Source organism: Sorex araneus, chromosome 5, assembly GCF_027595985.1.
Source record: "Sorex araneus isolate mSorAra2 chromosome 5, mSorAra2.pri, whole genome shotgun sequence".
NCBI classification, from domain to species: domain Eukaryota; kingdom Metazoa; phylum Chordata; class Mammalia; order Eulipotyphla; family Soricidae; genus Sorex; species Sorex araneus.
Genome location: NC_073306.1, coordinates 55,565,522 through 55,589,026, shown reverse-complemented (window position 1 = coordinate 55,589,026; position 23,505 = coordinate 55,565,522). Strand labels below are relative to the sequence as shown.

At 56.8% G+C, this 23,505-nt stretch overlaps 1 protein-coding gene across 2 annotated transcripts in view; it reads left to right on the top strand.

Moving 5' to 3' along the window:
* Positions 1 to 23,291, top strand: part of IGSF21 (immunoglobin superfamily member 21) — a 252,856-nt gene extending 229,565 nt beyond the window's left edge. The window contains exons 5-11 of one of the 2 annotated variants that reach the window (XM_055140229.1): positions 7,435 to 7,550; positions 9,972 to 10,238; positions 10,368 to 10,446; positions 20,940 to 21,025; positions 21,331 to 21,523; positions 21,853 to 21,891; positions 23,063 to 23,291. In XM_055140229.1, coding sequence (XP_054996204.1) covers positions 7,435 to 7,550; positions 9,972 to 10,238; positions 10,368 to 10,446; positions 20,940 to 21,025; positions 21,331 to 21,523; positions 21,853 to 21,891; positions 23,063 to 23,136 — 854 coding nt within the window. In that variant the 3' untranslated portion in view covers positions 23,137 to 23,291. Of the gene's footprint in view, positions 1 to 7,434; positions 7,551 to 9,971; positions 10,447 to 20,939; positions 21,026 to 21,330; positions 21,524 to 21,852; positions 21,892 to 23,062 lie in introns of both variants that reach the window. The other variant, XM_055140228.1, reaches the window with a different exon arrangement.
* The last annotated feature ends 214 nt before the right edge of the window (positions 23,292 to 23,505 follow it).

The window sequence follows — 23,505 nt, the reverse complement described above, 5'->3', positions numbered from 1 at the left end:
ATTCTTCAGAGATATTCCCATGACTGGAGTGATAGCACAGTGGGTAGGGCACTTGCCTTGCAAGAAACCAACCAGGGTTCCGGGTTCAAAGATGGTCCTCTGAGCCCCGCCAAGAATGATCCCAGAGAGCACCCCCAAGGGTAACCCCCCAAATAAACAAAAAAATGAAAATACTTCAAGTAACTATTCTCTTGGCTGAAAGAAAAAAAAAATCAATGGGTGATTACCCTGGCTTGATACAGGGACAGATAATTCCAGGACCCTTCGAGTGGTGGTCTTCTAGAACCAGCGTGTTTGTTCTAGAATCACTCTTTCCCATCTGCCCAGGCTCCCCAAAGTGTGGAAATGTGACCGCGAGAGTTTGCAGAGTCTGAGGCTCTGCATTTTCTGGGTTCTCTAGGGGGAGGAAGGGGGCAGAAGCTTTGGGAATCACACATAGTAGGATACCCAGAGACCACTGCTGGCTCTGTGCTCAGGGGTCACTCCTGGCAGTGCTCAGGAGACCACATCTAGATTCTCACTACTAGGACAAGGATGAGTACAATTAGCCCCTCTCCCCTCAATGACTCTTTGCCAGTAGAGGGTAGTTTCGGACCATGCAGGAATGCGCAGTCACCCCACCGGTCCCGGAAGGCACAGCATCTCTGAAGATGCTGCCAAGGCATCTGAAGGCGTCAGGCCCTGCTTGCAGAAACGTGGGTGAGAGGTTGGCGAGTCAGCGGTCTGTGTTAGTGATTCTCGGCCCCTGAGGACTTCCCCGCTCTCCCCTGCACACAGTCCAGTGGGCAGACCTAGGCAACTCCCCGTGGAGCCCGACTCTGAATGTGGGATTGTTCTCTCTCTCCTGGGCAGTCAGGTGGACTCAGCCCCAGGATTCTGGCTGACTGCCTTTGACTGGGCAACTCTCGGGGGCTGGGGCTTGGTCCCAGACACTTCACCCTTGGTCAGAGATCTGAGGATGGGGGTGAGGTTAGGGAGAGACGGGGGGGATGGACACGGGAAGGAGGATCCTGCTGGGGATGGGGGTGGGGGTGTTAATGGGGGGGGTGGATTGAGGAATGAGCAAAGGGAGGGCCAGGTGGGAGGGAACAGACCAGGACGGGGAGGGGATCCAGTGGAAGGTGGAGAAGCAGCAAACAGGGAGGAGCTGGGGGTGGAGGGGCTAAAACCCGGAGGGGGAGCTGTGGCTGGGGTAAAGAAGAGAAGGCAGGTGGCACCGGGCCGATGGGGAGAGAAGCGAGGCTGCAGACCGTGAATCTCAGAGCCCCTGGGAGTGACAGGCTACACGCAGTCACTGAACTCACAATGGGAGGAGCCGGGGAGGGGAGGGGACGGAGAGGCAGGGCTGAGGCACCCCTAAGCAGCTGGGGACTCCCGGGTGCAGACGGCCCCCTGACTCAGAGCCTCCACTGCTAGACAGGAGGTGAGATGCCCAGTGACACAGCTCCCGAGTGCCCGGAGACTGGGGGGGGGGGGGGTGTTGACGGAGAGAATGTGGGGAGCCAGGGCCGTCCGCGCCCCTCTCAGCAGCTCAGCCTTGTCATCGTCCATGCCACTGAAATCTAGATTTGTCTGAGGAGCTTGATTAACTGTACACACTGCTAACACCTGCTTAGAAATAGAGCGAGGGACAGGCGCTTCCAATCAGGGCTGTGTGGGTGGAGTACGTGACTGGGGTGCAGAATTCTGGAACCGGGATGGGATGTGCGAGGGTATGCATGCGCACATGCACGCGTGTGTGCGTGTGTGCGTGCACGTGTGTGTGTGTGTGTGTGTATACATGCATGCACGCACGTGTGTGTGCGCATGTGTGCATTGCACTGTGTGTGGGGGGAGGCAGGATGTCTTCACAGCACCGAGCTGTTTCGAGAACTCTAGTCAAGCTCTGCAAGGCCTGGAGGCCCGTCCAGACTGCCGTTAGCTTCCAAGGGAGTGAAGGCACCCTCTGACCTAGGTCAGGACACAGAGAGTCCGAGAATCACGCAAACTAGACAGGTAGTGGTTTCCTACGGATCAAATGGAGCAGGGTTTGGTGGAGGTAAAGTTCATTTTCACCGTGTGTTGATGAAGTCAGACATATCCCCACTACTATTCCAACATGGAACCACTATAAAAAGGATCCTGAGAAATTAAGCAAGCACCCTTTGTTAAAAGTTAGTCTGCAAGAAGTGGTTGTGTGATTGACACATGCGCAAGTTGGGAAAAGCCCCATTTCTGTAACAAGGGTGGGGGGCAGTGAGGGGCAACTGTCTTGCTCACCCAGGCCCCCTCACTGAACTCCAAATGCCCCCCAGACCATGTTCTGCTCTCCACATCCTGGACAAGAACTGTCCAAAGAGAATGTCGACAAGCATAAAATGATACTAATAAATGCGGCTGAGTGACAAAGCACGTGTTCCAGAGGCATCCACGTAACCTTCTCACCGAAGTCTCTCAGCAACTGTAGAGCCACTTGCAGATAAGGAAACTGAGGCTCTGAGGGGCTGAATATCTTGCCCCTATTCACACAGCCTGCTTGCGGGACAGTTGGCCTGGTGTGGAACTCAGACACTCAGCCATTGTCCTGTGCACCTTGAAGACAGCCATACCAATAATAGCCATTTCAGTTGCAAATGGGAGGGGGGGGGCAAGTGATAGAACAGTGAGCAGGGCACTTGCCTGGCATGTGGCTGACCTGGTTTCATCCCCAGCACCCGTAGGGTTCCCCAAGCCCTGCCAGGAGTGATCCCCGAGTGCAGAGCCAGGAGTAACTCCTGAGCACCACTGGTGTGGCCCTGCAACCAACTACTAATAAAACTGTAAAAGGCTGTTTCAGTCCCACTAGGTGTTGTTGGCTCCCCCGAGCCAACCCATGAGGAGGGTCCCAGGCCTAATGCCTACTTGCGGCACCAAGAAAGAATAAATGACTAAAGGACTTGAAAGGTGCCCCCTGCCGAGGCCTGGGTCTGGGAGTTTCCGGGAAGGAACACCTGTACCTGCGCGTTTGCCAGAGTGTCAGTGTTCCCTGCTGAACTCCAGCGGGCATGAGCCCTTCATCTTTGGGGCAACCGAGCAGTCGAGCCACATTCAGTCATTGTTCTGGAGACTGTAACGCGTCCTTGGGAGTCAAGGTATACCCAGTCAGCAGGGTTTCTGAGGCTCTGCCACGTACCACGCGAGCTGGGTGCCCAAGGGAGAGAGAGCGCCCTGTGTTTGCTTCCCGAGGGTGGGGTGGCACTGCTTCGTGGCAGGTTGTCGGGCGTTCCGATGCCACCTTTACCTCCCACCCTTTTCCATCACCACCGTGGCCAAGTTGCTTCCCCTTTAAAAGGCCCCCACCTGTTAGACAAGGAACAAAGAAGGCCTCCTTACAGAAGCAGCAAGAGAAAGGAGTGAATTCACACGCGTGAAGGTTCTTCTCACGGCCCCGCTCCTCTCTCCTCGCCCTGCTGCTTCTGGCGGAGCCATCCAGGTTTTCTGCCGAGTTCTAGGAAAGTTAAAATAGCGGACTCCGAGCCTTGTGGGTAATTGAAGTGTTCTGGTGTGTGTTTCCCCGTTTCGGATATCCTACCCCACTTGCCATCTGTTTCGGAGGATCTTACACTTAATTACAATCCTCCGCCTATTGTTCTCCCATTGTTTCCCCTTTGTGCTGCCTCCCTCCCCGACAGCCTGTGTTGGCTGCCTGAATGAATGAATGGCTCCTACCTGGCGGCTTTCTCACTAGACCTTAAAATAGACTTACCGGGCGCCTGCTGCCCCCACCCGTCGCGGTGCTCCCCGTCCTCCACGCCGCGCCTGTTGGAACCTTGGCTGCCGGCCGCTGGCGCCTGGCACCCTGCCCCGCACCTCGTAGGTGTCCGGAAATGTTTGTCAGGTTTAATTAAACGTAACTGGAGAGAACACGCCCTGCAGGAAGGAGAGACCCGCGTCTCTTCCTTCCCGCCGATGCCCGCGGCCCAGGGCCAGAACCGACAGCCTTTCTCAGCGCCAGGCTCCGCGAGGCGGGTGGTTCCTTTCCTGCTGCCACCCAGGCTTGGCGGAGCCACAGGCCCCCGCCGCATGCGAGGCCCTGCCCGACTGTCCGTGAGAGAGTCCTCCTGGGAGCACGCCCACCGCAGCGGCAGGGGCGCGTTATTCCCACTGGACAGTTCTCGGCAGGAGGGGCTGAGCTCGGCTCTGGGGATTTCCCCAGGGGCATGGAAGCAGTGGTGATCTCCACGGGGTTTGGGCTCCCCGGTGCCTCCTTGCGTGCCCCTCCTCATGCCCCTCATTGCTGGGCAGTGCTGGCCCTGCGCGACCCACCTGGTGGGTGAAGGGAACCGAGAGGTGAGGTCATTCTTTTCCTCCCTGGTGGAAGTGAAATCATGCCAACTTCAGAAAAGAAGAGGAGAGGAGAGGAGAGAAGGGGAGGGGAGAGGAGAGGAGAGAAGGGGAGGGGAGAGGAGAGGAGAGGAGAGGAGAGGAGAGGAGAGGAGAGGAGAGGAGAGGAGAGGAGAGGAGAGGAGAGGAGAGGAGAGGAGAGGAGAGGAGAGGAGAGGAGAGGAGAGGAGAGGAGAGGAGAGGAGAGGAGAGGAGAGGAGAGGAGAGGAGAGGAGAGGAGAGGAGAGGAGAGGAGAGAGAGAGAGGAGAGGAGATGGGAGGGGAGAGGAGGGGGGAGGAGAGGAGAGGAGAGGAGGAGATGGGAGGAGACGGGAGGGGAGGGGAGGGGAGAGAACCAAAGACAGGAGAGGAGGGGAGGGGAGGGGAGGGGAGGGGAGGGGAGGGGAGGGGAGGGGAGGGGAGGGGAGGGGAGGGGAGGGGAGGGGAGGGGAGGGGAGGGGAGGGGAGGGGAGGGGAGAGGAGGGGAGAGGAGAGGAGAGGAGAGGAGAGGAGAGGAGAGGAGAGGAGAGGAGAGGAGAGGAGAGGAGAGGAGAGGAGAGGAGAGGAGAGGAGAGGAGAGGAGAGGAGAGGAGAGGAGAGGAGAGGAGAGGAGAGGAGAGGAGAGGAGAGGAGAGGAGAGGAGAGGAGAGGAGAGGAGAGGAGAGGAGAGGAGAGACCCCTAACTTGCTCTCTCTCCAGGAGCCCAGGGCTTTCCACTGCCTTTTCACCTGAGTCTCAGCTGCCCATCTCTCTGAATTCACCCCCGACTCCCCGTTTCTTCCTCGCCACACACCCGGCCCCGCCACCCCTGCGGGCCTCCACTGCACTCAGCCTCACGGAGGAACGCTCCCTCCGTCTGTCCTCTGCACAGTGCCAGAGTCAGGGGAGAAAACAGATCACACACCCCTGATGGGTGGGGGCAGGGGCGGGGGCCGTGGGGGGGTGGGCACGACACCCACCAGAGCCTGCTCCGAGCTCAACCCTGCTCAGCCACAGATTCACAGAGTCCCTGGAAATGTCATGGCGGGTCCCCGTGAGGGGGTGGGGACGGGCTCTGGCATACCACGGGCAGTCCCGGCTGCCAGCCTCGTGTTCTGTGCCCTGCACGACTGCCCCACGCACCCCACCCCGCCAGCCACCACAGCCCCCGGTTTTCATTCCCCCTCCGTGGCCTGTTTCCCATCGGTCCTGGCCTGGCCTTATCTATTTACTGATTTTTATTTGAGGGCTGGGCTGTGTAGACACCAAAAAAGGGGCACAGCGGGGCTCTATCTCTCCCCGTTGCTGCTGCCTGAGTTCAGTAGTCTCAAGCCACTTCCCCCACACCAGGGAGGTCGATGGCGATGGTCAGGCGAAGGAGGGAAGGAAGGAAGGAAGGAAGGAAGGAAGGAAGGAAGGAAGGAAGGAAGGAAGGAAGGAAGGAAGGAAGGAAGGAAGGAAGGAAGGAAGGAAGGAAGGAAGGAGGGAGGGAAGGAAGGAGGGAAGGAAGGAGGGAAGGAAGGAGGGCCAGGCCAATTGGTCTCAACTGACGTTTATTCCCATCTCATCCCCATCCACTCCTGTCCCTCTCCCTCTGCTTCTCTCTCCCCCATGCTACTTCATCCTCCTTCTAGATCTCTCATCATTCTCCTTCTCCTCCTTGGATCTGCCCCCCCCCCAGCCCACTCTTTCAGCCTAGTTAAATCCCCCAGCATGAGGGGTTGGGGCTTACACATAGGTGTCCATACAATCAATAGGGGTAAAGTTCTTTCCCTCAGGGGATGCTTCTCCTAGGACAGATTCTCTTTCAGCAGGACACCTGCCCAAGAGCATAATCCCATGGGTGTGTTTCTCCTCTCCTTGTCCAACAAACATATAAGCATTCATAATAATAATCATTTTGTATGGACACAGTAAGAGATACATTAAGCTTATAGAATTGCTCTCCTGGGGCCATCTTGATCTCAGACTACAATGCTCAGGCCAGATTAGTCTTTCCTATCCCCCTATCCCTAGCAGGGTCCTAGTCTCGTCGTTACCTTTGGATCATGACAGCATTTGTCCATGATCAAGCTCTTAACTTATAGTTAAGAATTGTGGCACTTTGCCAGGCCCATCTCGATGCCAGGGTAGCTCACAGCTTGTCCTAGGTCCTTTCAGTCCCTCATTGGGACCCTGCTTTTGGGGTGCTAGGAACTAAGGGCAGCTGAAGCTTGAGTCAAGAAAGCAGATGCCCGGGAGGGAATAATATTCGAAGCCAATTAAATCCCAAGTTACAATAGCATATTAACAACTGTCTTCCTTTGTCCATACAAAAAGGACATTGCTTCAAAGTAAACTATTCAACAGACACAAGGAGAGGAGAAAGGCAGTATTAACTTACAATACAAGCTCAGTGTCCTAGAAAGATCTGACCTTACAAGTGAACAGAGTCGATTAGGGGGAAAAGCTGATTATCTGGTTGGGGAAGAGAGCATAGAGAAGTGGTTACAGATAAACAAAGCAATGGGAGTGACTCGGGAGCACTGTGATGGGTGTGACACGATAAACCCAAGCTCCCTGTGGCAAGGGGGAAAGGACAAAGCAATGTTATCCTACACTGGTGGGTGAAGGGGAGGCGTCCACACCCAGCCGTGCTCAGGGCCTCCCCTCTCCTCGGCGTGTGGTGGTTACTCCCAAGTGTGTCCAGGGGAGCCTGTGGTGACAGGGCCTGGGTCCGGGCCTCCCGCGTGCCCAGCCTGTGTTCTGGCCCTTCCTCTCTCCAGCCCTGCCTGTAGACTCTGCACACGCTCTTCCCTCCACCTGCCGTACTTGTCCTCCCCGTCTGGGTGCTTCTGTGGCTCACTGCACGGGTGGGTGTCCTGGCTTGGGCAGAGGCCCCTTTGCCCGGGGTGCTGGTTACTCCATTCGGCATCCTGGGTCTGCACCTAACCGTGATCCCTGTGATTCCCATGCATCTTCCACCAGGCTACACAGCCCCTGCGTGGGGAAATCCCGTCCCTCTCCCTTCTCACTGCAGACGGTGCCACTTGCCCAGGACCCCCCTGAGGACACCCGGGCGCCCGTCCACATTCTCCCGCTGAGCTGTGCCTCCCTGTGCTTCCCTCCCGGCAGCTCCTCCCAGCTCCATCGAAGTGGTGGCCGCGGACACGCCAGCCCCCTTCAGCCGGTACCAAGCCCAGAACTTCACGCTGGTTTGCATCGTGTCTGGCGGGAAACCAGCACCCATGGTGAGTGCCCGCTGGGTGCCCGGCCCCTCCTCTCTGTGGCTTCTCTGGGGTAGCTGATGGCAATGGGGGGAGAGGGACCCCCCCCTCGTTGCCCTAGCTGGCGCCATTCACACCTTGACCCACCCACACGTCCGTGTGGTCCTCCTGCTCCCACTCGCCCAGTTGCTGAGAACCCTCAAGTTTCCCGAACCCCAGAGTGCTAGCAACGCACCAGGGCAGCCCGGCCCCAAGCCTGCCCACCCCCAGTGACTGGATAGGGTGAAGACCACCGGGGTCCAGAGAGGGGGCAGGACCCACAGTGTTCCGGGCAGGTCTGGGGTCAAGTCCACGTCCTCTGGCCCCAAGTCCACTGCAGAGAAGGGGGATAAGGAAAGGAATCCCGTTATTTTTTTTAATTAATTTATTCTTTTATTGAGTCACCATGTGGAAAGTTACAAAGCTTTCAGGTTTAAGTCTCAGTCATACAATGCTCGAACACCCATTCCTTCACTAGTGCACGTAAGGAACCCTGTTTTTGACCTGCCCCTTCTTAGCGGTGGCCTCATTGCACCGAGGCCCGTCTTTGCTGCTTCAGGTGGGGTGGACACGGCTGTACCTGCAGAGTGGGGTGCTAGCCCCGCACGCCTTGAGGGACCCGAGCAAGAGTGCCTCCCCTCTGCACCTCAGTTCTGTCAGGAGGTTTGGGGGGTTAGGCAATAGAAAAGGTTTGCAGCTCGAAGACGGGCAGGCTAGTCTGGCCTGGGTGAGACACTCCATACAGAAAACACCCAGGGGTGAAGGAAAGCAGGCCGCCCTTTGACGGACGCCCGCAGAGCCTCAGGGGAACCCTGAGGTCTGGGGGCCCCACAGCGAGAACCTACAAACCACGGGCCCATGTCAGACATATGTGCTGTTGGGAGCTCTAGGTTCTCGGACTTTCACAGTCTTTGGGATGAGGGAAGGAGGGTGGGGCCGGGACAGGGGCAGTCACAAGGGCGACTTACAGTCCTCATTCCGGACTCTAATTGTCCCCCCAAGTGTATGGTCCAGGGCTGGGCTCTGGTTGGCCCCCAGACAGCTGTGCCCCAGATCTGGGCCCACAAAGGCCCAGAAGAGAACAGTAAAGAGGAACGGAACCCGGGGAAACGTTGGGATGCTACTGGGGTACAGAGACCGGACTTTGGGGAGCCCCTCTCCTTCTCCCCACACTTTGGATCCTAAGGAGGCGAGTTAACAAAGCCAGCAAGCAGAGAGCTGGACACGGCCCAACCCTTCCCTTTCGGAGCCACGAAGAGGTCTGTCTGGTCTCCCTGAAATCCGGCAGGCTGGCCTTTCCCCTGAGGAGTAATTGATTTTCTGAGCACAGAGAAAGCCTCCCCCGTAGCCCAGCCCTGGGACAGGGGCACCCCCGCCCCGGCATGCCGATCTGCTGCTGCCATTTAAGATGTGGCAATAAAATATCCATCTCCCTCTATAAATATATGCAAATGATCCTTATCTCCCCACATTCCAGGCAGCTGACGTTTGCCTGGGACATCAAAACTTGAAAGAATTCTTTGATATAAATTACAAACCTGCTTTTGAAGCACTCTTCCAAAAAAAAGAAAAGAGAGAAAAGGGAGGGAAAGAACCCAAAGTAGGCTATTGTTTGCACAGACAGTGTTCCTTGTTGGCGCTCCACACGCTGACAGATTGGCCACATCCCACCTTCCATCCACTCCCCGCATCTCCCACCTCCCTCCCCACAGCCCTCCCAGCCCCTCCACCCCCTGCCCCTCCCCACATCTGTCTCTCTCTCTCCCTCCCCTAAGCAGCTCCAGAGAGCCACCTCCTGCCCTCCTTTCTCTCTTCTCCAATTGATTTATTTACCTGATTTATTTTAAAAAAGAAAAAATAAATACCCCCCAGTCCCCACGGGCCCCTGGGTGCAGGTACCAAAATAAAAAGATTGCAAATTAAATTAAATGCCGCAGCTCGAAACTTGAATTTCCCCATTCGCCGAGAAATCGAAGAGAGGAAGGCTTGGCCCCCTGCCTTCCTCCCTCCCCCACTGGCTCCAGCTTCAGACTCCAGATGTCACCCCCTTTGGAGTCTGACCTCCTCTCTCTCCCCACGCCCCTCCACCCCCTGCCTTTCCACCGCTGTCTCCCCTGCTTTGCTTGGACCCCCACCCCCTGTGCCCGGAGTACCCCCTCGGAGACCAGGTGGAGGCCTGGGTCATGTCCTGCCCCCCTGGTTCTGCGCCTGGCTTCCTGGCACGCAGTAGTGCCAGAAGTCATCCCTAAGGCCAGACTCGAGAGGATTCAGCTCTGGACTCCTCCCCACCGAGCAGAGCTGACTCCCGCTTCTGGGGGAGACAGAGGCGAGTCCCCCTGGAAGGAAGGGCCCCTGCAAGTCTGGTTCACCCACCCAGAACCTCCCCCGTCCTTCTTGCAATTTCAGGTCTATTTCAAGCGCGACGGGGAGCCCATCGACGCAGTGCCCCTGTCGGAGCCGCCGCTGGCCAGCTCCGGCCCCCTCCACGACAGCAGGCCCTTCCGGAGCCTCCTGCACCGGGACCTGGACGATACCAAGATGCAGAGGTCCCTGTCCCTGCTGGACGCCGAGAGCCGGGCGGGGCACCCCTCCACAGAGCGCCCCTCCCGCGGCCTGACGCAGAATCCCAGCATCCTGCTGCAGCCCACCACCGAGAACATCCCCGAGACCGTGGTGAGCCGCGAGTTCCCCCGCTGGGTGCACAGCGCCGAACCCGTCTACTTCCTGCGGCACAGCCACTCGCCCGGCAGCGACGGGACGGTGGAGGTGCGCGCCCTGCTCACCTGGACGCTCAACCCGCAGATCGACAACGAGGCACTCTTCAGCTGCGAGGTCAAGCACCCGGCTCTGTCCATGCCGATGCAGGCAGAGGTCACGCTGGGTAAGGCCTGGGGGGCACCTGGGGCTCGGGGCTGCTGGCCGCCGTGGAGACAGGCGGTCAGGGAGCCAACGGCAGCTCACGGGTTTTTCACAGGGGCCACTTGAACGCAGCTCGGCCCTGCAGGACTGCCTGCTGGTTCCCTGCTGGACCCGGAAGCCCAGTGCTGGGGCCTCGGGGTGGGGGGTCACCAGGGCCACGCCTGGTAGGGCTCTTAGTGGGAACTCGGTGATGGCGATCCAACTCAGACCTGCACGCACACTGGACACGTCCTCTACCATTAGAACTATCTCTCTGGCCCCGCCTCCTTCTCTTCCTCCTTCTCCTTCTCCTTCTCCTTCTCCTTCTCCTTCTCCTTCTCCTTCTCTTTCTCTTCCTTCTTCTCCTTCTCCTCCTTCTCTTTCACCTGTTTCCTCTTTCTTCTCTTTCTCCTTCTCCTCCTTTCTTCTCCTCCTCCTCCTTCTCTCGACTTCTTCTCCCGCTCTTTCTTCTTCTCCTCCCCCCCTTCAGCTTCTGCTTCTTCTCTTTTCCTGCTTTTGGCCACACAACCATGCAGTGCCAGAAGTGGAAGGTAGGGCTCCTGCCTGCCGGTCCTTTAATTCTCCCCCAGCCCCTGAGAGCCAGGGTCCTCAAGAAGGTTTGCTGAGACCCTGAGGAGGTTGGACCCCTCTGCACGAAGTTCCTCAAACCCTCGACCTCTCCCTTAATCTGATTAAAATGTGATCCAGCCTAAGGACCATCACCACTCCCAACCTCCCTGGCAACCTCCTTAGCAACGGGCCTGGGCAGAAGCCCCACGTGGGGGCAGGTTGGAGAAACCCTATAAAGGCCACCTTGAACAAAGGGAGGGCACACATATGCTGCCCGAGCCCATGTGCTGCTTGTGCCCATGTGGCCAAGCACATGTGGTGCCTGAGCACAGTGTCGCTCCCCTCTTGAGATGTGTACTTTCATGCTTCCATGTCTAATGCTGGGATGTGTGTAAGGGCTCTCTCCGCCCTTGGAGAAGCCCGCATTCTCTCCTGAGCACATTACTCTCTTTCACCCTCTCTCCCTCCACACCTAATACCCTCCAAATAAAACCTGCTTTACTTTAAAAGCAAAAATTAAAAAAAAAGAGAGAGAGAGAGAGAAGGTTTGCTGAGCTGGCTTGGAGAATCTGGGGGGCTGGTAGCAGGCCCTGGAGTATCTGCTGGGTGGAGGCCGGATCTTGGTGGATGGAGGAGATTGCAGTCAGGAACCAAAGTGTGCAGGGGAGTTGGGCCACCAGGATCAATAATGCGGAAAGGGAGAGGTTCCTTTTAGATGTTAGAAAGAGAGATCTTCAAGAGTGACCCGGAAAGCAGATGGCCGGGGTGGTGTGCTGGACAAGAGAAGGGCCCCCAGAGCTGGCCACTGTGTCCTGCTGGTGTCTGGATGGAGCCCGGGGCCTGCTCCCTGCGAGGCCTATGCTCCACCCCTGAGCACTGGGGTTGTCCAGGTAGGTCATAGGAAGGTCAAGAAGACCCTCCAGATCCCAGTTAGAACATACAGAAGAAGTGGGGTTGGGGGGGATGAGAGACCCCCCAGCGCTCAGGGGATTCATCCAGGGGGCCATACACACAGACGGAGTAGGGTCTCCTGGTGGGTCAGGAGTGCTAAAGGTCACAGGAAGTTTTGCTGGATTGGGGGTCAGGGACACTCGGACCCTTGCAGGGGCCAACGCCTAGTTCCTGGTACGATGCCAACCTTGTTGGCTGGGCAGAGAAGGAAAGAGGCAGGACCAGGAAACTGGATGCCCAGGCAGCTCCCAGCTCAGTCTCGCCCACAGAACTCCAGTTGCGGCCCCCAGAACAGAGCCCTGAGTCCCAAGTTGCCCCTCCCTTCCGATCCCCTCCCAGTTGAGTCAAGATGTGGAGAATCTTCTCTCCTAGCACCAAGACCACTCCAGCCACCTTGGGGACTGTTTGGGGGCAAAGGTAGGGCCGTGGGCATGCTGACCCCTGCTGTCCTCCCTACCTGCAACCCTTTGGACCTTGACCCGTGGCCTCGGCGGTGCATCCTGGGATGTCCAGCAGAGGTGAGGCCTGCCTGGGGCCACGCACAGGCCCTTAGTGCCCCCCACCCCCCTGCCATCTCAGACAGAGTTCAGGGTGCAGCTGTAGCCTGCCGCGGGGGTCCCGAGGGCCCCTGTTTTCAGCAGGTGCTGCAGCCTGCCTCTACCCCAAAAACAAAGTTAAAGGGCCTGGCAGAGCAGCCACTGGGAGCCAGGAAGGTTTGCCATGGAGAGAAGTAGGCCGACTCATCCCAATCACACCAGCCACAGCAGGTCTGTGGTGGAGAAGCCCCTTGCCCAAGTCACCACTTCCTAAGCATCGTAGCCGGCTCTCCTGGGGTCGACCTAACCACTGAACCACCACCAAGGCCCCTGCAGACCCCTCGCTGGCCCTCCAAACCTCACAGGTGCCAGCCACCCAGAAATGAAGGACACAGGCTGGTGCTTACTGGCCCTGCTGTGCACCAGGACTGCCGTGTCATTGGCCTGCCGGGCCCCTCATGGAGCCTTGGTAAGGGGTAGGTGCCCCGTGAGCCCCTGTCACAGCCAGCAGCCCAGGTACAGGCTCTTGATGTGACCCTGCATCCTCACTGCACCCCTAAGCAGCCTCCACCTGGCAAAGGGTGACCCCCAGGCACAGCTTGCCCCCCCCCCCCCGCATAGTTACTTCAGAGGTACCAACCAGGCCAGGCCCTGAGCTAGGCCTAGGCCAGGTCCCCTCACCTCTCCCACCTTACCAGCACCCGCCCCTGGCTCCGGGCCTTCCGGCCTTCCCACTGGGTTCTCACGGGGGACTGGGGGCTGAGACTGGTGCAGAGGGGCTGCCTGTGCCTGCCTCATGGCATGAAAGCACGAGGCTGTGCTGACCCCAACAGGGTCCGAGCATCTGATGGGAACGTTGAGGGTCAGGTCAGCGGGGGCGGCGGGGGCGGCGGGGGGGTTGTCTCCTGACCTGGGCCCTGGGCTGCTGTCGCTGAGTGGAAGGTGTGGCGGGCTCAGACCCCTGCCCCCAGAGAGTCTTGGAGACTCTAGACCTTGGCTCGGCAAGCAGCTACTGCAGGGCTCCTGCAGGCCGACCTGGAGCCCTGTCCCCACTTTTCTCCCAAATCCTACCTCCGAGCTTTCCACAAGCCCCCTCCTTGCTCAAGCACTGAGAATCCCAACCCCACAGAGGATCCTGGGGGTTCCTCTCTGACCCCTCAACCCAAGCACTTCCTGTTCATGCCTGGATGATGTTACTCCAGACGCCCAAGGAGACTGTCCCACCCCCTGACTGAGCTCTGAAAACACAAATCAGACCATGGCCCACAGACACCCCCTCCCACAAAGCCCTCCAGTGGGTGAAGAAAGAGTGATGAAGTGGCATAGTCCAGAGAGAGTCCTGCCTGCAGAGAGGCCATTGATTTTTGACTCTGACCCCAGGCTGAGAGAGAGAGAGAGAGAGAGAGAGAGAGAATTATTTCTAAGCAAATGCCCCCTGCAGAAGTGGATAAACCCAAGTTGGAAATGAACCTGGGTCTTCACCTCACAGACGCACAAAAAATGAATGACGCACAAGAATGAATTTGAGATGAGTCACCGATCACAACAGAAAACTAGCATCAGAAAATGTCTAGAACAAAACAGGGATGTTTCTTTGTGACACTGGGCCAGGCCAGGCTTCCTTAAGGAGGTCACTGAGCACGCTAAACGAAAAATTGAAAAGTGGCAAATTGGCCTTAATCAAAATTCAAATCTTCTGCTCAAGACAATTTTAAGAAAATGAAAGTACATGCTGAGAGAGAAATACTCCTCATGTAAAAATAGGACAAAGTGTGTGTGTGTATCCGGAATGTGTAAAAAAAAAATGATGATAGGTCAGTAATGACAAGACAACTCAATTTTAAAGGAGACACACAAGCGTTCCCATCAGCATAGAGAAATGGCCAGGATTTCATCAGGGGTGAAGGATTAAGACCTCAGGTATCACAATGGAAAAAAAATGATAATTCCAAATGCCGGCGAGGATGTAAAATAATCTGAACTCTCATGCATTGCCAGTAGAAGTATACAATCGCTCTACTATTTTGGCTTGTAGTTTCTTACAAAGATAAAAATTCTCCCACTTTATGTCCATGTAAAAATATTTTTACCCCTAAATATTTACCTAAGAGAGAGGAAAAGCTATGTTTGAATGGATTTAACGTTGACCATTTACAGCAGCTTCATCTGTAACAGTCTCAGTCAATGCTGTAAGCAACCCAATGTCCATAATTTGGAAAGTGGATGGGCAGAGATGCAGCTCTGAACTTCTCACTAATGCAGGTGCCTGAACTCTGGACACATTCAGCTACAAGGATGGAAACAGGATGAGCAAAAGAAGCCCAGAATACACACCACACAGTTCCATTCCTGTGAACTTCCGGAACATAAATCTCATTTCTGGCCCTAGCAATCAGGACAGAGGAGAGTGGGAAGGAACTGGCACAAGGCATCAGGGAATGTTCTAGAGTCATGAGAGCATTCTAGAGTCGGTTGAGATGGTTGTAACTTGGCCATTGATACTTATTAAGATGTGTCAAGTCGAACACTCAATGGCGCTTCTCCCGGCGTCACTGCCATCACATTTAAAATCAAACCCCATTGAAACTCCCCGTCATTCTCCCCTCTGCTTCATTTATGCAGCTGTGGAGACCTTGAGTTTATCCAGCTCAGGCCCACCTCTGGGACTTTGCACTGATTTTACTTCCTGCCTAAAATAATCTTAAACCAGATCACTTCAATCACATCATCCTTCACATCTCCCCTCAAATCTTTTACTCAGAGGGTCCTTCTTTGAACCCCCTATATCAAACACTCTTCCTCCAGCCCTAGCAACAACTCCGTGCCTTGCTTTGCTTTCTAAGCATTGAATTTGATTGAAAGTACATATGGGTGGAGTCTTTATCTGCCTGGGTTATGTGGTACAGGACTCAGAACAGTTCCTTAACTATTGTTTGATCGACATTTAATAATCCAAGGTTGCTGTAAAGAGTAAACTAGAAGGGGTATTTAAGGTTCTTAGCATAGTGGCAGAGTGACATATTGCACATATGCTACAAGTGTTATTCCTCGTGATATCTCCAGCATAGCCCTGTTTATGCTTTGGCACGGAGTTAAAAAAAAAAAACTAGTAGGATAGAGCAGATGGAGTGAATAGGAAGGCTTCTAAATAGATAAATGGATGGAGTATGGATGGCTGGGTGGGTGGGTGTCTGATATGGAATGAGAAGTGAATGGATGAAATGAACGCTTGCGGGGGCGGGCAGATGGAATGCGGGTTGATAAATGGTTGAGGAGGATGAACGGACAAAGGGAATGTTTGAATGGATGAATTGGTGTGTGAAATGGTGGATGAATGGGTAGAAAGAATGCCTGGATGGATGAGTGGGAGATATGGAATGGTGACTGAGAGGATAGCATGAATGCTTGGATGGTCTGTGGGTGGTGGGTGGATAAGTGTGCGAAGGGGTGAGTGGTTATCGTAGGGAACACCCAGAGTTCCCGGAGAAAATCTAGTGAAGTTTTGCAAGTCTTTCAGAAGAATTCCCAGGAGAGATGAGGAGGGCAGCATTTTTTTTTTAAATAATGTAGGAGTATTGCTATTTATTTATTTATTTATTTATTTATTTGAAGTAACAGATTTTATTTAGAGGCTTTTTGAGCGAAGGAGGAAGGGATAAGTGGAAGAGAGAATAGTAAGAGTAACACTATTCTCAAGAGAGAATGAGGGCTTCTCCAAGGGTGGAGAGAGCTCTACACACATCCTAGCACTAGACATGAAAGCATGAAAGTACACATGTCAAGAGGGGAGATGCGGGCGACACGTGTGCTCGGGTGTAAAAAATCACAAGGGTGGCGCGCACTCGGGAGGGGGAGACGATATGATGTGTCGTTGTTTTGTTCTGTTGTCCGAGGGCACTCGGGCAGCTCTCTCTCTCTCTCTCTCTCTCTCTCTCACTCACTCACTCACTCACCGCTCGAGTTTGGTGCTCTCGAGATGCTGTGCATGGACCGGATGGAGGTGGCTCCTCCTTGTGCTCTGCTTCTGTGTGTGCTGCTGTGCTCTCTTCTGTCTGTCTCTCTGTCTCTGTCTCTGTAGTCTCTCCTCTGGTCTCTTCTGACCTCTTTCTGTCTCTGCTTCTGTGTCTTCTCTGTTCTTCTCCCGTGCCTCTCTGTGTCTCCTTCTCTGTCTCTTCTGTCTTCTTCTCCTGTCTCCCCTTCTGTCTTCTTCTTCTGTCTCTGTCTCTGTGCCCCACAGTCTTAGTTTATATAGCAAATTACATAGGGTGGTGACACAAAGGTGGGTTGAACATTAACAAATCAACAAAGAAGGGTAAGACCATTTCTCGAGGAGATTAACAAAATCTCATCTAAGGATTTTGATGAGATTACTAGGAGATCTGCTCAAGAGTGGGGTCTAAACAAGGGTGTGTCAGGGTGTGTCTCTTCCTTCCTCAACTAGTAATCCGCTTAAATAGTTACAGTAAATTTACTTCTAATATTTCTACCAATGTCATCTTGTATGAGCACAGTAAGAGATATATCAGACTTAAAGTTTGGTTCTTCCTGTGGACGTCTCACTATATATTCCAGACCACAGTCCTCAGGTCAGGTTAGTCTTCCTAACACCAGCAGGGTCCTAGTCTCGTCGTTACTTTTGGATCATGACAGCATTTGTCTATGACCATGCTCTCAACTTATAGTTGAGTGTTGTGGTGCTTTGGCCTGGCCCATTTTGATACCAGGGTAGCTCACAGCTTGCCCTGGGTCCATTTTGTCCCTCGTCGTTGGGACCCTGCTTTTTGGGTGCTAGGAACTAAGGGCAACTGAGTTGAGAAAGCAGATGCCAGGAGTAAATATTATTGGTGTCAATCAGCTCCCAAGTTACAAAGCATAATATTAACTGTCTCCCTGTGTCCATACAGGAAGGCCATTGCTCTAAGGTAAACCAAGTTCCCTGCGGCAAGGCTAAGAGGACAAACCCCATGTTATCCTAGAGGATAACACTTGGGCACCACATGTGCTCAGCCACGTGGGCACAAGCAGCACATGGGCTCAGGCAGCATATGCGCCGAGTATTACTATTTATTCAGCCATTGATTAAGCTGATTGAATTGGGCATGAACTTCACATTACATTTTTTTATTCTATTCTGAATGTTAACTTTATTTTATTATTTTATTATTATTTTCCCTATTTTTTTTTATTCACTGTAGATACAGCTACAAAGCTTTCATGTTTGAGCTTCAGTCATATAATCATCAAACACCCATCCCTTCACCAGTGCACACTTTCCACCACCAAAATACCCAGTATTCCCCATCCCTCTCCCCTCCCCCGCAGGAGGGCAGCATTTATCAGGATTTTGGGCACTGAACAGATGCCCGGGACTTCACAGAGCACAGAGTACTCTTACCTCAACACTCACCCACTCCTCCCCCTGCCAGTCTCAGTTCAGAGCAACTCCTTAGATTCAGGAGTAGCCTGCTGGTCCCATGAGCAGATGAGAAGACTGAGGCCTTGTCAGCTGCCGGAGCCTAGGAGGCTGTCTCTTGGCTGGGCCTCTGCACTCTGGCTCTTCTCTGGGCCCGGGCCATTCGAGGCGTGAAAGCCCTTGGAATGAGCACAAGCCTTTCTATTACTCCAAGGGGGAATGTTCTCGGTGTAGGCAAGGGGCCCTAGGGCTTGACAGTCAGGCACCACCAGTGGGCTTAAGGGTGTTGGTAGAAGTGTGAGGCCGGTTGCAGTTGGCCTGACTTCTGGAGCCCCGAGGCAGATGGGGGTGCGCAGGGGGGGGGGCTGGAGTTGCCAGGAGAAGTCACCGTGAATCAGGAGTTGATGGGGAACCTCCGGGATCAGGAAGAGGAGGAGGACAGAGGACAGGAGTCCCCACACCTCCCCTGCGGTGCCCTCGGGGTCACCAGCACACAGGAGCCTCCAGGAGCCAGGGCGTGAGCCTCTTCTCCAGTAAAAGAAGACCCCCCCCTACTTCCCCCTGGAGACTTCCATGCCCTCCGACACTGCTCCTAGCACTTCCTGTGTGACCTCAGCCAAGCCGCAGGAGGTGGATGGGCTGCCATGGAAGACCTAGAGTGGGGGTGAGGTGCCCAGCCTGGCGCCTGCCATAAGCTGTCAGAGCCCTGGGAACCTGAAGACTCGGTGGGGTCCAGCAGGGCGGTAAGGCATCGGATCTCTTGGGACACGGGTGTCTGCCTTTGGCCTCCGGGCTCAGCTTCTCCAGGACAGGGCTGGCTGCAGCTGGACCAACAGAACCACAACCCACAGCTGCAGATACACCACCACTGCCTTTGAGAGGTAACCAAGAAGGTGGGAGAGTGGCTTTGTCGTCCCCTCCTAAGCCCTCACTTCCTTGCAGGGTCAGCCTTGAAAGGTCCAGTGAGTCCAGGCCTAGGGGGCCAGCAGGGGCCCGCCTCAAACATGACCCCTGGATCCCTAACAGCAAGGGCTGTTAGCACTGCGCCCTGGTGCACTGGGGAAAAGCCAGGGGAAGTGACTCATCCAAGGACACAAGACGGGACTTGCTTGGGGACCCCCCCCCCCCGCCCGCCAGTGCTCCTTCCTCCCGTTGAAGGACACAGTGGCAGAAGAGCGACTCCTTCCTTTCCACCCCCTCCTCTCCTCCAGACGGCCCAGCGCCTCCCCCCGCCAAGCTCCCCCAGCCCCGGGGGGCACATCAGCTGTCTTGCTAGCGGATTAATTAATAGTCCTTTGGTCTTGTTCTCAGAGAACGAAATTGGCAGTGCCCAGGAGAGCACACACAGCTGCGAGCTGCTCTGATTTCCACTGCGAGAGTCTGATGGGGAGGGAGAGGCTCAAGGAGCCAGGGCGGGCGGGGAAGGAGGGCCCTCCAGCCAGCCCGGGGCCTGGGGCCACGCTCTCCCCTGGCAGATGACAGAGGGGAGGCGCAGCCGGGCACTCCCCTCGAAGCCTCCCGCCCAGGAAGCTCTGTGGGGTCTGCCCTTCCCATCTCAGGGCCAGGCCCTGACCGTTCCTCCCACCAGGCCCCGTGAGGCCTTCCTGTCTGGGCTGGCATGGCCAGTGTTGGAAGCGATTGAGCAGCTGTCCCTCCCCACTCAGCCGGACCCTCTCAGTACCTCCAAGTGGGCGTTTCGTGGATTTGTGTGTGTGTTGATGTCATCCCACAAAGCTTCAGCACAGCCCGAAGCTGACTCGATGACACTTTGGTGTTTTGTTTTGTTTTGTTTTGTTTTGTTTGGGGCCACACCTGGAGATGGGGCCACAAGGTCTGCTCCTGGCTCTATGCTCAGGGCATCACCCCTGGCAGCTGAGGTTGAGGGGGGGGGAATCATAGGGGGTGCTGGGAATCGAACCAGGTCAGCTGTGCACAAGGCAAGCACCCTGCTATCCTTCTACTCCGGTCCCAACAATTCCGTGTTGAATGGTGGGGGGGAAATGATCAAATGAGTGGGGGCAAGAGCCCTGGGCTGGGCAGCATGGGCAGCAGACTGGGGGGGGGGTCCCCTGGAGCCCTCCCGATCCGCATGGGCCTCAGTTTCCCAATTTGGAACTTGAAGGGCTGTCCCATCCATGGTGATTTCCTGAGCACAGGAGACAGTGCCTTTGGGAAGTCTGTCCCAGCTGGGGACAGGGTCACGGACAAGAAGTGACACAGGAGAACGAGGCAGAGGACCAGGGGAAGAGCTGGGCTGCCCACTGCCCAATCCTGAGATTCCACAAAGTCTTCCTAGTGCCAGTGAGCTGGGAATGGTCTGGCTTGGTCACTCCCGGCAGTGCTCACTTGGGACCCTGCAGTCAGTGCCCAGGATCATGCACTCAGTCCACTGGGCTAAGCAGGGAGCAGGACTTCTGGAGCAAGAGTGAGGGGACCTGGAGTTTGGCCCCGACTCGCTCCCTCGCCCTGTGACCTCAGCCACGTCCCTCTCTCTGGTTCTCAGTCGACTCAGCTACACAGTGGGAGTAAGAACGGCCTGAGAGAGCTTCAGGGCAAGAGAGAGTCGGGGGTGCTCCACGGCCTTGCAGCTGGGGGTTCTGCCCACCAGCACTGAGCTGACTCTCAGATAGCACCCCTGTGCATCCGGTCTCCACCAGCCTCTGGCGTCTCGGGAATGGCCTTGCCCTTCACCCCCACTGTGCATGAGCCCCACAGGGGCAAGGTCCGGGTGCTGAATCCCCAGGTGCCTACCCTGCAGGGATCCACCTGGGAATGGAGGCAGCCGTGAGTGCAGGCAGCAGGAATGAATGCATGCAGGCAGCAGGAATGACTGAATGAGCCCCCTCGCCACACCCAGCTCCGAGGCAGAGGATCCTGGGAACCCCCACTCTAGGGTCGGAACTTGCCTTTCTGGTTTCAGCGCCTCCTTCAACCACTCGGCCCACCTCCCCCTTCCCACCCCCCACCCCCGTGCCCCTCTCTGACCGGGTCTTCCTCTCCCTCCAGTCGCCCCCAAAGGCCCTAAGATCATGATGACGCCCAGCCGAGCCCGGGTCGGGGACACTGTGCGGATCCTGGTCCACGGATTCCAGGTCAGCCTCCTCCACGCAGCAAAAGCGGCAGGGGAGGGGGGCGTTCAGGGCACCCAAACCCGGGGCAGCCCACCCTGAGCCCCTTCCCTGGGCCTCCGGCATGGCCGGGGCGTGTCTCCTGGTCCGAGGAAACGGCTCTGATGAGGAACGGCAAGAGCTTGTGGCCGGAGCTCCTGGAATGGAACATTCCGGTTCCCAGGCGCTCGTCTCCCTGGCCTGGGGCGGCCCCTCCACAGCCCCTCGGGGTGATGACCGAGGGCTGTCGGCCCCGTGCGCTCACCCCAGCCCCCTGCTCTGGCCCACAGAACGAGGTCTTCCCGGAGCCGCTGTTCACGTGGACCCGGGTGGGCAGCCGCCTGCTGGACGGCAGCGCGGAGTTCGCGGGGAAGGAGCTGGTGCTGGAGCGTGTGCCCGCCGAGCTCAACGGGTCCATGTACCGCTGCACGGCCCAGAACCCCCTGGGCTCCACCGACACCCACACCCGGCTCATCGTGTTCGGTACTCGGCGGCCCGCTGGGACGGGGTGGCCCCCTGGGGCGGGCCCCCGCGGGGAGGGCCACTGCTGGCCGCTCTAGTAGCCCTAGGAGCAGCTCTTGGTCATGTTTGAGCCCCAGGGCTTGGCGTCCAGACCACAGACGCCCCCTTAGCAGCCGGGCAGCCTCAGGGCGAGCGTGTCCCCGCCCTCAGTCTCTCCATCTGTAGAACGGGGCTCCCGGCCCGCAGAGGCCTCGCAGCCCACTGCGGACTCGGCAGGGGTCAGTGCGGGACAGCAGAGGGCACATTCCTTCTCTGGTTCCAATGCTTCCACTCTCTGTTCTCCCCAACAGAAAACCCAAATATCCCGAGAGGAACAGAGGACTCCAATGGTAAGTGCCCCCCATTTCAAGGCTCTGAAGCTCCAGACGCCCCCCCCCCATCACCACCAAACATCTGTGTATACCCTTGAACTCGAGGGGGGCTGGCAACTGTCCACTAGTTAGACAGAGTCCTGGTTGGTCAAGGCGGTGAGGTGTGGGCATTTGGCCAATAAAGAGGGACTCTGCACCCCTGGGCATCTGGGGAGTGCTCTAGAGACTCAGTGCCCCCCACCCCTGCGCGCCCACTCTCACCTTCTGCAGAGACTCCTCCCCTCGGAGCACAGAGAGCTCCGCTGCCCTGGCACCCAAACGCCTGAGGGGGGAGAGGCTGCACAGCGGGGCCAGTGGCCTTGACTTCTGGGGCCCCGGTCACTCCACACACAGCAGGAGCAAGACAGACACAGTGGCCAGAGTCTGTCCCCTCAGGCCAGATGCTGCTTCCCCCCTGCCGGCCCTGTCCTCCCAGGCTGAGCTGACTCTCACCGTTCCATGAAGACACCCCCATTCCTGCACCCCGAGGTGTCCCTGGGAGGTCCTGGTGGTCACCGGCAGGCCCAGGGCAGAGATGGGGTCACACAGTGAGGTGAACCAGGGCACAGGAGTGGGGGTGAGAGTGGGTACAGTTCATTGAAGTGGGGGTCAGGGGGTGCAGCCCAGGGAGGTGGGGGTGAGTGGGAGCAGCCCAGAGAGGTGGGGGTGAGTGGGAGCAGCCCAGAGAGGTGGGGGTGAGTGGGAGCAGCCCAGAGAGGTGGGGGTGAGTGGGAGCAGCCCAGAGAGGTGGGGGTGAGTGGGTGCAGCCCAGAGAGGTGGGGGTGAGTGGGTGCAGCCCAGAGAGGTGGGGGTGAGTGGATGCAGCCCAGAGAGGTGGGGGTGAGTGGATACAGCCCAGAGAGGTGGGGGTGAGTGGGAGCAGCCCAGAGAGGTGGGGGTGAGTGGATACAGCCCAGAGAGGTGGGGGTGAGTGGGTGCAGCCCAGAGAGGCGGGGGTGAGGGGGTGCAGCCCAGAGAGGTGCAGCCCAGAGGGGGTGAGAGTGGGTATGCGGGTGAGAGCGGGTGCAGCTCCATGCTGCATCCAGACTCGGCGGGACCTTGGCACTCTGGTGCCACCCAAGAATGCAGCACGGGCCTGAGAGATGGGCTCTGAGCCGCCCCTTGTCCCTCTGCCCCCCGCCCCTCACAGGTTCCGTCTCTGGCCCTGCTGGCGTCCGGCTCACCCTGGTGCTCGCCCTGACAGTGGTCCTGGAGCTGACGTGAAGGCCCGGCCGGCCCTGACTCCATCGGCACCGACACCTCCACCATCAGCTTCATTTCTTTTCTAAACGATTTCCAGTCTGGTTCTTAGTCTCTTTCTGTCCGTGTCTTGGCTTCTTCAATCGGTTTGATTAAAACAAACAGAACAATTTTCCCCACCTGGGTCTGTGCTCTGCATTCTTCACGTGCTTTCTGGCTGGAGCCTCACAGCAGCTGTGGAAGGGGCGTGGGGGTGAAGGCAGGGTCCCGGGGGAGGGAGGTCGAGGCAGGTCATTGCTGTGACGGGCAGGGGTCAGAGACTCTTGCAGGAAGCTGAGTATCACCACCTGCTTGTGGGACAGTGACACAGGTAACCCCCCCCCCCCCCACACA